This window comes from Vanellus vanellus (assembly GCF_965231255.1).
Source record: "Vanellus vanellus genome assembly, chromosome: 2".
NCBI classification, from domain to species: Eukaryota; Metazoa; Chordata; class Aves; order Charadriiformes; family Charadriidae; genus Vanellus; species Vanellus vanellus.
The window spans coordinates 43,148,678-43,166,595 of record NC_138906.1 but is presented as its reverse complement, the minus strand read 5'-3'; the positions used below and the strand labels follow the sequence as shown (position 1 = coordinate 43,166,595).

At 41.6% G+C, this 17,918-nt stretch overlaps 1 protein-coding gene across 1 annotated transcript in view; it reads right to left on the bottom strand.

The window, feature by feature from the left end:
- LOC309668840 (ubiquitin-conjugating enzyme E2 E2) overlaps window positions 1–17,918 on the bottom strand; it is a 216,916-nt gene that overhangs the window by 14,531 nt on the left and 184,467 nt on the right. Inside the window, exon 5 of the mRNA XM_082479364.1 lies at window positions 11,540–11,687. Within this exon, the coding sequence (XP_082335490.1) occupies window positions 11,540–11,687 (148 nt within the window). The remainder of the gene's footprint in view (window positions 1–11,539; window positions 11,688–17,918) is intronic.

The following is a 17,918-nucleotide window of genomic DNA, read 5'->3' as shown; positions in this document are numbered from 1 at the left end:
CAGAGAGTCTACAGCGGTGGCTTCTGTTACAAGCTGCTAGAAGCTTCCCCCACCTCCAACAGAGCCAATGCCAGCCGGCTCCAAGACATATCTCCCACTGGCCAAGGCTGAGCCCATCAGCCATGGTGGTAGCGCCTCTGGGATAACATATTTAAGAAGGGGGGATAAAAACTCAACTGTCCAATTGCAGCTGGAGAGAGGAGTGAGAATATGTGAGAGAAACAAATCTGCAGATGCCATGGTCAGTGAAGAAGAAGGGAGAGGAGGTGCTCCAGGTGCCAGAGCAGAGAATTCCCTGCAGGCCGTGGTGACAAGCAAAGGAAGCTATGAGCCCACGGGAAGCCTGTGCTGGAGCAGGCTCCTGGCAAGACCTGTGGACCTGTGGAGAGAGGAGCCCATGCTGGAGCAGGTTTCCTGGCAGGACTCGTGATGCCATGGGGGACCCACACTGGAGCAGTCTGTTCCTGAAGGACTGCAGCCTGTGGGAAGGACTCACGTTGGAGAAGTTCATGAAGGACTGTCTCTCGTGGGAGGGACCCCACACTGGAACAGGGGAAGAGCATGAGGAGTCCTCCCTCTGAGCAGGAAGGAGCTGCAGGGACAATGTGTGATGAACTGACCGCAACCTCCATTCCCCATCCCCCTGCGCCGCTCAGGGGGAGGAGGTAGAGGATTCGGGAGTGAAGTTGAGTCTGGGAAGAAGGGAGGTGTGGGGGGAAGGCGTTTTTAAGATTTGGTTTTATTTCTCATTACCCTACTCTGATTTGATTGGTAATACATTAAATTAATTTTCCCCAAGTTGAATCTGTTTTGCCTGTGGCAGTAATTGGTGAATAACCTCTCCCTGTCCTTATCTCAACCCACGGGCCTTTCTTTACATTTTCTACCCCCCCGTCCAGCTGAGGAGGGGGAGTGATAGAGCGGCTTTGGTGGGCACCTGGCATCCAGCCAGGGTCACCCCACCACACCATAAGGTGTTGTTAATGTGCAACTGAAAAGAGCAGACTTAGGCCAAAATAAATAGTAATCCCGATCCAAGCCGCCTCCCCCTGCACACATAATTAGGAGATATTCCAAGACATATTTTCCTGACAACTACTAAAGGGATGACAGTTCACAAATGTTTTTCCTGCTGTTGTAATAATCCGCACAGTCAAGGGTTCATGTTGAGGGGACTAAGTCAATTGATAAGAACAAAATCTTGTAACGTTTTCATCAGCTCTTTAAGGCAAAGCAAATTAATTCTCTTTCAATGCTTAGCTAGTCATAATTTTAGTAAAGTGCCGCTGCATTGCTTGTGTTTACGTATGTTTAATTTTGTGTTTATAAGTCATATCCACAGAGTTTAACACATACAGGTGTATGTGTCTGCAAATATTTAAAGACCAGATGTACAGAAAGTCTCTTCCTGGCAGTGCAGAGAGACTCCTAGTGGGACTTCGGATGCCTAAATCCCACAGGAAGTACTGAAAACCCTGCTGGCTCTCTGCTGGCATCTTTAGGTACCTAAATGCCTTTAACGTATTGGTACTGTGTGTCCAGCTCATAATATGAGAAACTGTAAATGATTCAAACTATGGAATAACAATTAGTATTGTATACATACTATAGTACAGATAATATAGTACACTATCTTTTAAAAGTAATGGAAAGAGAAACCACTGATAGACTACCAAGAATTTGTAAATACGAGATCTACAATATATGATAGGATCAGTCCAAATATGTACATATTACTGCAATAAATATATAGCATGTTCTGTACAACAGGCGGGGAACATACAGCATTAAAAGACAAACAGGTACTTTCTGGCAAAAAGAACTTTGTTGCAATTGATGGAATTGTTTTGCTCACGTGAATGGAGTTGTTAGTGATGTTTTTTTTCCCAAGGTGATCCCTCCTTTGATGTCGTTCTGCACTCACTGAGAGCAGAACAAATCCCAGCAGAACAAACCCCAGCAGTTTTATGCTGCATTTTCCTTTCATGACCCTTTAGGACAACTTTTTTTTTTTTTTTTTTTTTTTTTATTACGATGGCCTTTATGTAAAACACCCATCCACTCTGCTCCCAGTCCAGCAGCACCAAGACCGCAGAATCACCACACACTACATTTTGTATTTGCTAAGCAAAACCCTCCGGAGTGAGCTCATTTCATTTGGACACAACCCAAGGCAGAGATTTAATAAGGGACAGAAAGGTTATGTTGCAACTTAGAAAAAAACCCAAAAATCATTACTACATGAATTGATTGCTCGCCACTCTAACTTTTGTTTACCATCTCTTACTTGTTGCCATGCTTGAGTGATACAGCAGAGAGTATTTTCCTGCTCCAGATACAAAGACAGCATTTTCCATTGTGCTGAAACAGCCCAGAACCTGCCCGTTTCCTGACAGAGCACAGTATACAAACTCTGAAGAAAAGGGTAAAACAGCTCCAAGCTAAAGAATATAAATAATCTCAGACGACAGAGCAATTTCATTGTTTACACGACCCTTTGCTGCTTACAAAAAGGATATATGGCAAAACGAGATTATTTTGTTGTATGTCTGATACAGTACTGTGCTGTGACGTTGCACCTGGTAGCCTGTGGGTGCCAGGGAAGAATCAAAGTAGCAGGGTTTAGCCAGCCTCATAAAAGTGGACAAATTAAATACTGTTTTGACAGCTTCTAAGTATTTCAGTAATTTTCCAGAATATTCATCATATTTGACAAATCTACTCAAATATGTTCTGGATTATTACATACGGAGTATTTATGATTTTTCTGTGCTTTCAATATGTCTTCACAAAAATGTTCTAAAAGGAAAGAAAATTTCACTACAAACTAGTACAGGATATATTTGGGCAGAGGAAAGACTGATAGTCCTTTTTGATAAACTGAACAAAGCTGTTAAGCTGCTAAATGGGAAGGAAAAAAATCAGATTGGATTCTGAAGCAAAGTTTTTTGATAGTAGCAAAATGTGGAGATTATGGCTTTAAGGAAAAAAATTACAAGAATGAGGAAAATGAGAAGTGGCTCATCCCTTGAACTTGCTGTCATCCAGAGTTTCTAAATTCACTTCACAACCGGGGGGTGAGGGGAAAAGAAGGAATGATAATTGGGAAGTCTAAAAAATTGCAGAAGGAACATCTGACGTGAACTGGCACTGACAGAAAGCAGCCTCTGCTATGGAGAAGCACCAGATGAGGAGAAACATCATACGTGCTTCCTGTTAGGCCAAGATATATGGAGGAACAGAGAGAAAAAAAGATACATCCAGTCTGCTGAGTGGCGAGGGGCACGGACCTGTTCTTCATTACCCGGGGCCGGGTAGCTATTTTAAAGTTCGAACATGGAAGCCAAACAGCAGAGCTGTGACCACAAGTCAGCCAAATCCTCACTTGGAGCCAAACGCTCCAGCGTGGAACAGATTTTAGTTTTACAACTATGTTACATTTTCCTTTATTAAGCTGCCTTAGATTTATTTTTAAACTTTTTTTTTTTTTTTTTGGACAGGCTAGCGCTTTTAGATCTCACAGTAATTCTGAAAATAGACATTTTTTATTGATGCAGTGGACATCTATTAGTGTATTAAAATGCATGCTGGTATGGCTGGAGCTTATTGGCTGAAAAAAACACAGCTATTCCTGTGGAACCTAAAGTGTTGACACATGCTCGCTTTGCAAGTGGCTGTGGCAATTTTGGATGTTAGTATCCCTGCACCAGAGATGATCACTCCAATGCAGAGTCAGAAGAACGGAGCGTGTCAGCAGGCATCACATTGCAGGCTGGCAGCCTTTGCTCCAACTCCCAGTGGGAGATAGGTTTTCCTGAGAGGTTTCAAATGAACCTATTTCCCTTTGCCTGGGGCGTGCAGAAGACAATCCCTTGGGTGGTGCAGGGGACAGGAACTCCTGGCAGCACAGCAAGGGACTTCCTTAACTGGCCCATCTAGATTTACCTGTCAATACCTTATGCAAATTGGTAGAGATTAAGGGATTAATGGATTGAGAATTAAATGGCAATGTATTAAGAATGGATTGAGAGCAGCCCTGAGGAGGACTTGTGGGTGTTGGTTGATGAGAAGCTCAACATGAGCCTGTAATGTGTGCTCGCAGCCCAAAAGGCCAACCACATCCTGGGCTGTATCAAAAGAAGTGTGGCCAGCAGGTCGAGGGAGGTGATTCTCCTCCTCTGCTCCGCTCTTGTGAGACCCCACCTAGAACACTGTATCCAGCTTTGGAGCCCTCAGCACAAGAAGGATGTGGACCAGTTGAAGCGAGTCCAGAGGAGGGCCACAAAGATGATCAGAGGGCTGGAGCACCCCTTCTATGAAGACAGGCTGAGAGAGTTGGCATTGTTCAGCCTGGAGAAGAGAAGGCTCTGGGGAGACCTAACAGCAGCCTTCCAGTACCTGAAGGGGGCCTACAGGAAAGATGGGCAGGGACTTTTTACAACGGCATGTAGTGATAGGACGAGGGGTGATGGCTCCAAACCGGAAGAGGGTAGATTTAGATTAGATATCAGGAAGAAATTTTTCACTGTGAGGGTGGTGAGGCACTGGAACAGGTTGCCCAGGGAAGTTGCTGAGGCTCCATCTCTGGAGGTGTTCAAGGCCAGGCTGGATGGGGCTTCAAGCAACCTGGTCTAATGAGACGTGTCCCTGTCTATAGCAGGGGGGTTGGAACTAGATGGTCTTTAAGGTCCCTTCCAACCTCAACCATTCTATGACTCCATGAATTGCTACAAACGAGCATTTGGATGAAGCTTAGATTTCCCAAATATGAACACAAATCCAAAATGTGGAGGTGCTCAAAACTTTCTAAACACCAGATCTATCCACATTGCACTTGGGCCCGTACCCTGGGGCTTCCTGCTAGGCATGAAGGTATGCACCCTGGACACAGAGATTCCAACAGTGAGTTTTTGGGAAGGCTGCTGAAGGCAAACCTGCCAAGGGATGGGGCGGTGGCACTGCAGCAGGACACCAACTTCCTTTTGCAAGCGTACACTGCTGGTTGAAAGGGAAACGGACTGAGAAACCAAGACAGTACGCTAATTCAATTCTTCCCCTCTCATGTTTTCTGACTTAAATCTCCCCACCTACTCCTGTTTTGCAAAGGTCCTGGAAACAGACAGCAGCAATTCTAGCAGCTTTGTAGCAGGGAAAATACTGTTCAGGCTTTTAGGGCTTTTATGCTTATGTTGAAAAGTGATGTTCCAAAGCGCTGTTTCAGATCCCATTGAGGATCAAAGATATGCATTAAATTCCACTATTGAATCCTTTTCTGCAAAGGATGACAGAACTGGGATTTATACTCTCAGCAGTAAGAGTACAGAACCTTACAAACCTTTAGGAAAATGACAAGGGGGGAAAAAAAAGAAAAAGGAAAAAGGATATCATAATAACTGCATCCCATCTCTAAAGTTGCCTAAATACCAGCACCCTCGTGCAGGTGCAGGTAAGGTTGTTAATATTTTTTTGGCAGAAAATTTAGGCAAACCTAAATCATGCCAAACCACACAGATAACTTGTAATTGTAAGAGAAAAACAACAATAGTACGTTATCCAAAATTGCCAGTTATACCTACTCTGTGACGAAAACAATGAAGTTTCTGGGGAAGATAAAGGCAAAACATAAGGATGACTCATATAAAGAAAGCTTGAAAGCATGTCTTGTGTCCCTTAGTGAGACAAGTAAAGATCCCTATAATCTTAGAATCTTGTTTGACTTTGCTTATCTATGCTTAGATAAATGTAAGTTATTAAAATGCACAGCCACGTTACTTAATGTGGGTTAACAAAGTATGAAACCGTCTAGTAAATTCATGATTCATGGCAGTACTTGTATAACACCAGCACATATACTTCTAACCGAGGTACATTACATTTGAAAACCACAATATGCGTTGCAAAGTTTTTTATCGTAAGTAGTCTACTTTTCAGATGTGCTGAGCAACTGCAACTTCTATAAAAATTGATGGGGCTCACATCAAAGTAATGTAGCAGTATCTGTCCAACTCATTTACTCTTATAAGTACGTTTACTGTGCGGATACGTATGCTTCAATCTCAAGACTACATTCACAGCAAACTTGACATGTAACACTGCACAAACTCTCTCACGCTTTCTGGTGGGCTTAAAGGATAACAAGGGACAAGCAACTTTACACTGCGAATATAATATGCCACTGAAGTATCTGAGAGCAGAGTCAGACCAACTCACCTGGCCAGTGCCAACCCAGGTGAAGTGGGTATTGCTGTCAGTTGTTTGTGCATTGCCTTTGCCAGATGTTAATGACCTTTTCTAGCAAAAGCTTTCTCTTTGTTTTGCTCTCTCTTCCTTCCTTTTTCCTTTTTCCTTTTCCTTTTCCTTTTCCTTTTCCTTTTCCTTTTCCTTTTCCTTTTCCTTTTCCTTTTCCTTTTCCTTTCCCTTTTCCTTATTTTCCTTCTTTTCCTTTTCCTCCTTTTCCTCCTTTTTTTTTCCTCCTTTTCCTCCTTTTCCTCCTTTTCCTTTTCCTTTTCCTTTTCCTTTTCCTTTTCCTTTTCCTTTTCCTTTTCCTTTTCCTTCTTTTCCTCCTTTTCCTCTTCCTGTCTCCCTTTTCCTTTTCCTTCTTTTCCTCCTTTTCCTCCTTTTCCTCTTCCTGTCTCCCTTTTCCTTTCTCCATCATTTCACTAAATCGGGTTAGAAAGCAGACAAACAGTGAAAATGACAGGACTACGAAAGAAATAACCTTTGAGAGGTCTGCCAGTGAGGTAGGGACATCCAGCGGGGAGCAGTAAATATTTCAACCCGGTTGATGGGGATGATGAGCGGGTTAGTCTGTCTAGCCATGCCTCCTGCCCCGCTGAACTCCACACGAGTCAGGCATGTTGAGGAAGGATGACTGCAGCGCGATGAAGGGGCAGGAGGGGGCTGCAAGGACAAGCAGGGGAACGGAAAGCCACTCTCATGGAAGGAGGCCAATAGACACAGGTCTGGTTAGTGTGCAGCAAATAAAGACCAGGAGGAAAGAGGATGGTCCTTCATTAGTACATCGGGAAAGAAAAACAGGAAAATGGTCACTTAAGCTATAGGATAATATTTGCTTAAAAACAAGTGGGTATAAAATTCCCGTGAGTCAGTTCAAGCTAGAAATCAGGCAGTGGTTTCTAAAGAGCAAAGCAAGCGAGGCTCTCGTAGAGCCCCTCAGCAGTTTTTTTTTTTTTTGGTTATAGCAGCCAGCCAAGTGTTCAGCCTAACTGGGCACGTTTCTGGGAAAGCAATGCTGTGGCTGCCCCCTGTCTCAGGCTGCCCCTCTTATCCTCCGCCAGCACCACCATGCACATCCCTACCGCAGGAACTCGCAGCTGGGCACAGCCTGCCACACAGAATCACAGAATGGTCAGGGTTGGAAGGGACCTCTGAAGATCATCTAGTCCAACCCCCTGCCAGAGCAGGGTCACCTACAGCAGGTTGCACAGGACGGCGTCCAGGCGGGTTTTGAATGTCTCCAGAGTTGGAGACTCCACCACCTCTCTGGGCAACCTGTTCCAGTGCTCTGCCACCCTCAAAGTAAAGAAGACCTTCCTCATGTTTAGATGGAACTTCCTATGTTCAAGTTTGTGAACACGGGCAACAGGGGCAGGAGCAGCGCCGAAGCATTCAGTTCAGGAACATCAATGGTATGATCGAGGGATAAAATCCCCACTGGCTGTAGAGCTTGTGTGTGGGAAAAATGGTAAGGAGCTGGAGGCAGAAGATGACACCAGAATTGAAGAGGCAGGGCCTAATCAAGACTAAAGAAGCCACGTGTTATTAAGCAGCCATGATTCGACCTTAGAGTGTTCAGACATTGGGGATAATCAGGCCAGCCAAGTTCAGACTTTGAACATGTGAAGAAGGAGGCCACATGAAGAAAAAAGTTACAGCAGAGTCTCATTTGTGTTTCAATTTATTTTCTCTGAAGCGTTTGCAAATGAGAATTTTCCTGGGGCTCGAGAACCTTTGGCAGGGCTGAGGTGGCAACGACCAACTGAGAACAGTAAGCATTTCAACCCAGATAAGCATCACCAGCTCTTTAAATATAAAAATAATTAACTTGTTTTCATACTTGAAGTTCAGTAAAAATACAAAACCTCAGGGGCCATCCACCCTTGAAAGCTCCTTCGGATGAAGGCAGTGTGGGAATTTACACTCCCCGGGCTCCGCTTGAATACGTAAAGTACAGTTGACTTATACTCCAAGTAAGACAGTTTTTTGTGACTTGACTTGATGTATTTTCAAACAGGGGAGTGTCCACACATGGAGTTACTCTGAAATAACGCACTGCCCACATAGGCGAGCCCTGGCAGCTAGCACTGGAAGCAAACATTTTCAGTGCTCGAGCACAGAGCATACAAGCACATACACACTCGGTTTCATGCAGATGAATGTATCTATCAGATTTTGTAGGGTTGCTTATGCACATGCCAAAATATTTACAGGATTGGGGCCCTGCTTGGTAGCAAAAGCTGTGTGCTGTGCCCCAGAGTACCACCTTAAGGAAAAATACAAATCCCCAGATTGAATGCTAGCATATCCCATCATCTCTCCCATCTCTCTGATACCATTCCAGTTGGCTCTCTCGCACTCCCAGATAATTCACACATGTTCGCTCATACACAAACCCTAGGGCACCCCTTCCCCCCACAAAAAAAAACTCAGCCAGCTGTTACAAAATTCAGACATTTCATTAACACAGTTTACTGGCTCATAGTGCCAAGCAAAATAGAGACAATTAATAATAATCAGGACTGAAGGGTCTGAGACAGCTTATGAGTAAAGGATTGTATTAGTTGTTTAAAAAGGACAAACTCGCTCCTGCCTGGAGTGATAGGGAACAAAGGGCGGTGATGTATAACCGGGGAGGAAAGAGACTCTCTCCGTGGCTTTTGTAGATTACTGTGTGAATGACAGGAGCGGCAGGAGCAAATACCTCTTTTCATTTGCTCAGCCTGCTGGAGAAGAATAGCAGCGCTTGCCAATGAAGCTGCAGCTGTGCTCCAGCTCCGTTTAATCACTGTGTATGACTGAGGGTTAATTAGCTGCCATTCTTAGTGCTATTTGTTGTTCTAATGAAGATTTGCATAAATGTAAGACTAGGGGGTAACTGATACTTGATTTTTCCCTTCAGAGAGGCTGGGGGTGGAAATCTCGCCCATCCCAAGTGTTTGTGTTTGTGGGAGATTCAGTGTTGCTTTTCCATTTGACCTGATCTGCTTCTGGCTGATGAATGGTGAACAAAGAGTTCAAAGTTGCTTATCAAATCGAGACCCCTGTTGGGTTTCTGCCTTTAGAAAGGGGCAGACTAGTTAGATGAAGAGAGGACCAAGGGATTAGAAAATTACTCCCAGCTGACAGAGAGGAAAATACATATATGCATGTTCCTCTATCTATATATGTACATACATATGTGATATACCTCTGGGATAGGTATCTCAGTGATGTATATATCAGTGATGTATATATCAGTGATGTATATCTCTATCATCTATCTATCTATCTATCTATCTATCCATCCATCCATCACGTTCAATCTGGATGGCAAGGAACCAATCATTTGTTAATGATAAAATGTCATAAAAAAATAACGGGACAGGCAGTACAACCAGAACAAGCTGTAGCATATTAGGCAATATGTTGAAAAGTAAGAACTTGTAAGTTTTTGCAAGCCTCCTGTTGTACATAACTAACACTCAAAGTTCACTTTTTAATAAAAAAAGTATCTAACATGAAACAGGCGATCTCAAAGGAAGGCAAAAATGACTCCCCAGTTTACAGCTACCTGCCATCAGTGCCTCATAAGAGGGGAACTCACAATACAAATTAAGAAATTGCATTAATTCCTCAAAAAATCACAGGAAAATTTTAACATGAAGTAGTAACAAAATCTAAAACTACTTTGTAATTAAAGAGAAGGTTTGAAAATGAAACGCCATAAAATTGTTTTATTTCCTATGGTCAAGAGAATGCTTATGGCTACCAACTGAAAGAAATTGAAGGGAAAAATAACCTCCCCTTTTCAGTATGCTAACTTGTTGCATATGATAATATATTATAGGTAACTGTTTCCAGTGGTCCTCTTACACACTTGGTCAGCTAAAACTGGTGTTTGACAGCATCTGTAAAATAGCCTAAAGGAAAGAAAAAGATTGAGAGGGCAGAGGTTTTTCTAAATTTCAAATCACTACAGGAAAGTGGCCAGCTTTCAAGTTGACTGTAACCCTCTAAAGAGAGGTGACCACAAATGAACACGTACTGATCACCAGTTTCTCAATCCCAACACAGCTTTGCAGTGTTTCTAGCTCTTTACTTAGTCTCTAAGACACATAAGCAAATATTCATTTGCTTTTCTTTATACTTCTGTCATCCATCTGCCCGTCCTCCTACAGGCACCTCTGCATATTTTGGGGTAGACACTAGCAGACGTCAATCTTTCAGAGGTGAAAGCAGAGAGCATCCAACACACCTGAAATAAATGTGCCTGAAATGGTTAGACAGGGCCCCTTTACCACTCTAGCGCTTAGCTGAAAGGAACACCACAAGTTTTAACGCTATATACAGTAACAAATCCACATGAAAATAAAAAGAGCCAATTGCATTTTTGCCGACTTTCACCTTACTTTGAGCTTGGAAATAATTCAGTCTTCTGTTACAGCTTTTGACTCAGCCCTTGATTACACAGAAATCGCACATTCTGCCCTTTGCAAAGCAATTTTTAGCCCTTTTGTTGGGGAGAAAACTGTAAAAACAGGAAACCTAAAGTTTTAAAAAATAGCTGGCAAATCAAAAAAAAATATTGAAGTCTACAATAAAAAATAAACCAGCAACAACCCTCACAATGTGTAAACAGATCACTTGATTTTTCTTTAACGATTCTTTCCTAATTTCTATATATTACGATTTTCCAAGGCTACAGTCAGAGACAGTCATTGGTAAACAGGGTAAGAGAAAGTGGAAATTACAGATCTAGTGGTCAATGGCAGAAAACAAATCTAAAAGAGCTGAGGGAAGAGGTTAAGTGCTATGCTAGTTAATAAGAATGACAGCTTGCTTTGAATACTCATACCGGCTGTCCAGGATATTGAATAAACCTCATTTAAATTAATTTTCATTATTTGTAGAGTCTGTGTTAGACATCTATCATTGTCAGTACTATTAATATTCTTTTCAGAGACCACATTATCAGCGTATTTAAATGAAAGCTTTCCTTTTCAATATTTATTAACTCATTAATATTTCTTGGTACTAATATCCTGGTCGTAATATCCAAATTAGTGCCTACTACAAGGTATCTTCTACTGATTAGACTTTTGGAATGAAAAGATTTTTATTCTCAAGTACTAAAAATGCACTTGAGCTCCTGAAATTGTGCTTTCTTTCTATACTATGTATCAATTTAAATGAATGGCTTTTAAAATCTATATTTTTGTCTTTTTTTAGTAGGTAGTAAAACAGCACGCTGACCACATCCTGGTAGCTGAACAAATATGAAATGTGAATGAACGCGAATGTGAAAGTTAATTCGTCTTACCTGGGTTGCAGTCTGTGAGGAGGGAGCAGATGGAGAGAAGAACTTTAGAAATGGTTAACGCCGGGCTCCAGTTGTCTTTTAAAATGTCCAGGCAGATGACGCCTTGGCTGTTAATATTACAGTGGTAGATTCTTGTCCGAAATGTTACCTAGAAAAGACAGTGTGTCTAAGTACAACAGTGTTCAAGCCAATAATAACACGATTATTAAGCAATTAAAAAATTACACAAACTAACACTCTGCTTTCCTGGTTGAAATGGCAGTACTCTGCGACTGTCAGTTAAAGACTGGCCACGACCGGGATATTCATAAGAAAATAAAGAAAATAAATTCTTCCTCTTCCACCTGTGGCCAGCAGTGGAACTGGTTTGTGCAAGCTGAGAAGGGGACACATCTCCCGAGATTCCTCTTGCCTTGGTCTCACTGATCTCATTATTTTTGTGTGGGGCCAAAAAAAGCTCTTCCAGCCACTGATCTGGACAACATTCATAATTCAGGCCCACAGCTACTTCACGCTTTGAAGGGAGGCAGAAGAAGACAGATTCTTCTGCTGTCTTCATCTGTTCGCCGTTTGACCCCATAGATTAAGCTGGAAAAAAAATGTGGAGCCATCACATCAGTGGCTCCTGGAAAAAGTAAAGTGAAATATCTTTAAGCAAGGCTGCTCAAACAAAATGCTTTTATTTCCAGATTTTAAGTTACAGCTGACTCACTAGAATTGCTTACAAACACCTTTTGAGGTTTTTTTTTGTAGTTGATTTTGAGGATTTCTGTATCCATTTTATATTGCCTCCCAGGTGATCCTATATGTATCAAACCAAGGAGGAGGTAACTTCTTTTAGCCTAGAATGATATGCTTCTGCTTCAAGTTGAAAATACAGGCCTTTTAAAATAAAAGAAATTTAGCTATGAAAGTCCACATCATAGTTTGGAATTAATATTGAGGCTACTGGGTAAGAAGGAACTATATAGAAAACTACCCCTTGGAGGTCTCCACCAAGGACTAATTTCTTCATCAGTTTTACCCAAATGACAAGCCAAACCAGATGGTTTTAATGACATGTTTATAACATCCGAAGTGCAGAAGTACAATTTCAGTGGTCTACCTCATCAGCAATAACCCTGCCAACAGAGGGGCTGATTAGGCAGGAGACAACAGCGGGCAAAGCACACCCCAATTTAAGAAAGCTGTGCTCTTCACCAGAATTGGACAGCGCGAATAACTGGGAGCGCTGAGGCACCTACCCCTGCTTCACCACACAGCTAACCCTGCTTCTGGAGAGTAACGGAAACTGATGACAGGCACGCTCCTATTTTTGAATAAAATCAGAAATCTCAGTGATTCCAGTGGGATTGAGATCAGGCCACTTAACAGTAAGCAGAAGAGAGGATACAAGTGAAATAACATGGTATCTGGTTTACTTCTATTAAAAAAAAATCATTCTCTAACATGCTGAAAAATTCTGCCCCTTTGGATTAAATCAAGTAGCTTTGACAAAATAATGGAAAGAAAAGGTAGTAGATTTCTGGTATTAAAACACTACAATCAACAAGAAATACTTTTTCTCTTAAGTACTTTTCCACATAAATCTGGGAAAGCACTTCTGGGCCCAGCGTCATGCACCAGTGAGTGAGTTCTGTAACAAAGATGTCAACAAAGCAAGTTCATCAGTTTTTAAATGCATCTACGTCTAACGGTATTGCCAATTGCTAGGATAATTTAATAGTTTGGCACTCCATACCCTACGTATTTGTAGATTCTTTCCTTTTTTCCGCCCTACATTTGTGGTTTTGCTTATTGTTTTTCAGCCTAAGTGCTTCACTTCCGGGACCTTTATGAGAATTCAAAATATTTCTGGCACCATGAGCTCAATTCATCCCAACACTATAGCCAGATGATCTATTTTTTCTCCCCCCTCATTAGGAGTCCAAGCACATTCAGCATTTAGAGTGCAGGAAGTCTTCTGCAAGATCAAGAAAATAGTATTTAGTGATAAAAATAAGTGTTTGTCTACGAAGGGTAGCTATTTTGAACAAGGGAGGTTACAAATACACAAAAGTGGTAAACTACCTTAAACTACGTGTCAAAAGTGCCCACAAAGGGAGCTGGTATGGAGGAGCATCCTGTGAATTGTAGGTCAGTGTTCATGAAGTCCCCAGATAGATTAACTCCAGGCACTCTTATACTTGAGATATAAGTGAATCAGGATCCTAGCAGGATGTCCCATGACTCAGGCAAAATTTAGCACCTGCTAAATTTAAGTATTGTATGCTTACTTCTCCGTACATTGTCGGAATAAAGTTTTTGCTTAATTATTTTTCCTGAACAAAGGTGCTTTCCTATGCTTCTATGATGAAAAATTTGAGGACTTTATTCAGTGATACCTGAACACCCCAAGTAATAAGATACATGTGGTCTCACTGAATGTGGGGGAAACACATTGAATCCATTGCACAGATTAAATTATACCCTCTAAATTATTTACAGACAGGTCAGCCTGAGCTTGTAACCTGCTTAAGAGAAGGCCACCAAATTGAGCCTGTATTTTAACGTGTGACTGTTTTGCTATCAGCTGAGAGGACAGAGACGTTGCCACACGTTCCCCTGCCTCAGTTGCTTTTGAAACATTAAAGCAGGAACACTGGGAACAGTAGGATTCAGAGAGTCACTGGGATGAATGGAGGTAGTTCTTGTCTTTCATAAACTGTCATCAAAGAATCATAGAATGGTTTAGGTTAGAAAGGAGCTTAAAGATCATCAAGTTCCAACCCCCCTGCTATAGACAGGGACACCTCCCACTAGACCAGGTTGCCCAAGGCCACGTCCAGCCTGGCCTTGAACACCTCCAGGGATGGGGCCTCAACAACCTCTCTGGGCAACCTGTTCCAGTGCCTCACCACCCTCAAAGTGAAAAAGTTCTTCCTAATGTTCAATCTGAACCTGCCCTCTTCCAGTTTAAAGCCATTCCCCCTCGTCCTATCGCTACATGCCCTAGTAAAAAGTCCTTCCCCAGCTCTCCTGTAGGCCCCCTTTAGGTACTGGAAGGCCGCAATAAGATCTCCCCGGAGCCTTCTCTTCTCCAGGCTGAACAGCCCCAACTGTTTCAGCCTCTCCTCATAGGAGAGCCTCCACTGCCATCTGAGGCTACCTGGTGAATAAATGCATGTGGGACTACACCCATTTGTAGTCGGAAGGCTACTTCTAGCAAATACTTAGACCTGAAATGTAGCATTTTTTCACTATGAGCACATCTTAAACCCGTGACACTGAGGAAGGCACCCACTCACAAGATAAGGCATGCTGCTTATCACTGACAAATATGTCACCGACTCACCAAACATGCCAGTGCACTTTAAAATGCCTGCTTAAGTACACAGAGAAATTTTAATGACAAAATATCAAAGTTTTCAGAATTTCAAAAGAAGCTGTATTCAGGACAGCCTTAATACGCTGGGAGCTGTGGACTGACGGTGGCAGGTAACAGTGTTCTTCTCCCAAAGCAGCACAGAGTACAACTGGGATGACATATTGCTTTCCTTAGCCAGGTATTGCCTCAAATTGCAGCTAATGTGGGAAATGCTGACCTGTAACTTTCTGGACGTTGTGTATAGCATACCCACATTTTAAAGTTACGCAGTGTCGTTCCTATTATATGTATAGAGAGAAACCAAGTGGTAATACCATTCCAGGGGAACTACATTTTCTTTATTATGGTCGTATTTTTACCTTTGATGCCACTTAAATGGTTCCTATAAACAGTGCATTCTAATTCTATTTATTCCCTAATGAAAACACCTAAACAATCCCATGCAGGGGCTCAAGGGAGTGTGTGGGTGTATACAAGTTATCCTCAGACAATTGAATGGTAGAGGAGTAATTTATCTTTTTTTTTGAACAATAAGTGTCCTCTATGGATTTACTCTCTATGATTCTGCAGTTTTAAGAAGGTATCTCACTTTTGTTGAATAAAAGTGCAGGTCAGAAAAATGCAAATTACAGGAAATAGTGAAAAATGTGACTATCTTCTGAAAAACGTAAGAGTACTATAAGCAAGCTTTTGAAAGATAACGATAAGGAATTTATATTTGGTCAGTTTTGGAAGTAAACAATAATAAACTCATCTGTTTATCTACTGCTGAATGCCAAACCTTTCTGAATACTGTAAAACACAATTAAACAAATAAAAAAAATGTTTTATATAGTCTCTAAGGAGAAAATGAGGTTATTTATTCAAAAGGGGGAGAAAAAATGATTGGAGAGAAAAGAAGTACATGGAAAGCTATGGCTGGGTCTTCACTGAATAAGTTTTAGGACTACAAAAAGTGTGTTTAAAAAACCTGGGAGGAGTGAATTAAGACGGATTTCAGTTGAGTGATTGGAGGCAACTGGTTGTAGGCAAGATAAATCACTCCTGGATCTCAGAGTGATTTTGAACACAAGTTTTCCAGAATGATGTAGTCCTACAATCACTCTCTATCTCTTTTTTGCACCGAATGTTCCTATGTTAGGTCTAAACCCAAGCAGCCACTGTGGCATTGGCATCTATGTGTGTGACATGTTTAACCTTTGTTGGGAGATTCAGAGACAGACACATAAAAGCACCACAGTTCTGAGAGGGCTGGTCCCATAAACACATCTCATGCACTTTCAGACTTCACTGAATTCAGTCATAATTCTCTTCAAAAACTTATCAGAAGGAAGAAACGATTCTCGACTTTTGCACATTAGCACACAAGGGGTTACAGCATGCACTCAGGAATTGCTTTCTCCAGTACGTCTGGGTTCAAACCCTCACCTCCTGTTCCTCGTTCCTCCCACTGAAGTCTGGTGACTGAGAGGTGAAAGGTTCCAGGAGTCAACAGGAGAATAAACAAACCCAACCCCCTTTTGCTTGGCCAACACTGGAAACAGGGCTGAGATCCCAGGACTCTCATTCCCGCAGTTTTGGAAAGTTCCTTTCAAGCTCTTTCATTTCTTCCGAGGGTGCAATTCTGCATGCCTGCCTGAGATGAAACTTCTGTCTTCCTCAAATATTCCCCTGGAGTTCTGTTTTAATAAAACTGCGGTGGCACTACCTGAAGTGGAAGAAGTTGTACTGCATACAGAAAAGGTTATATATATATTAAAAAATATGATGCCCTTTATGATGATGTTCATGGACCTCAGGAGGGAGTAAGCAGTTCCCATCTCAGTTTGTCAGACTTTATGAGCAATAGATTTGTCTGCTCGAATAGAGGGTACAATAAAAACAAGATCAGGCCTACACTCTTTAGTCATAATAGAAAAATACTATAAAACAACCTAAATGAAAAATACCTACAGCTCCGAGTGACACAATGGTCATGCAATAGCCTTCATGCTAATTAGCATCCTTAAATTTCTTACAGAGTGCACTTCATTTTATCTATACCCAGCACCTAGGCTGCCTTTCTAAGGCAGGCTGATCCATCTCTGGTTTGTAACTACAGATTTGTAGCATGCACACGAACAATCGTTGAGATATTTAAGAGATTATCACATGAAGTGCATAATACATGGCTGACCACACGATGCTCACGATTAAAGAGCACAATTTAAATATACGCCAAGAAATGAACTTCAGCCAGTTCTTAAAAAACCGGCTCACACCTAATTTTAGTTGGTAAAAAATAGCTATTTTATCAAAGGAAAATATATGTCATCTGCATTAGCAGGAAATAATAAATTGTAACTACTTTGCTTGACCTACAGAAAAGTCTGATATGCAAACTACTTTGGGTTTCTGTGGCAAAATGCATGTGAGACATAGCTAGCCAAAAGTGGTAACAATTTAAAAGGGATATAATAGCATCCACATGAGTTAACCTTTACTATTACTGAAAACGAAACAGTATGCATTATGAGTAATTATTCATTATATTACTGGTAATTATGAAGCTGAGTAACTACTCACACTGTCTCATTGAACAGACTGTTGCAGGGAAAAAAAATATTGACTAAGCACAGCAATACTAAATGTCTACGTTATATAAACACACTAATTTTGTACACAGATTTAATAGCAGAAAAACTAAAAAGGGACCTTGATAATATTTGATGTAATATTATCCAGACCAGGCTGGATGGGGCTTTGAGTAACCTGGTCTAGTGGGAGATGTCCCTGCCTGTGTTAGGGGGGTTGGAACTCGATGATCTTTAAGGTCCCTTCCAAATCAAACCATTCTGTGATTATGTGATTTAGGTCCTCCCTACATAAGAAGTTCTAGGAAGATTGACCTCAAGACCATAGTTTTCTGTCCTAATCAGTTTATCTGATCTTATTCTACAGTGATAAAGTACATAAAATTCTTTCTCTCACATCTGTATATATATGTGTGTGTGTAAAAGAGGACAAGAAAGC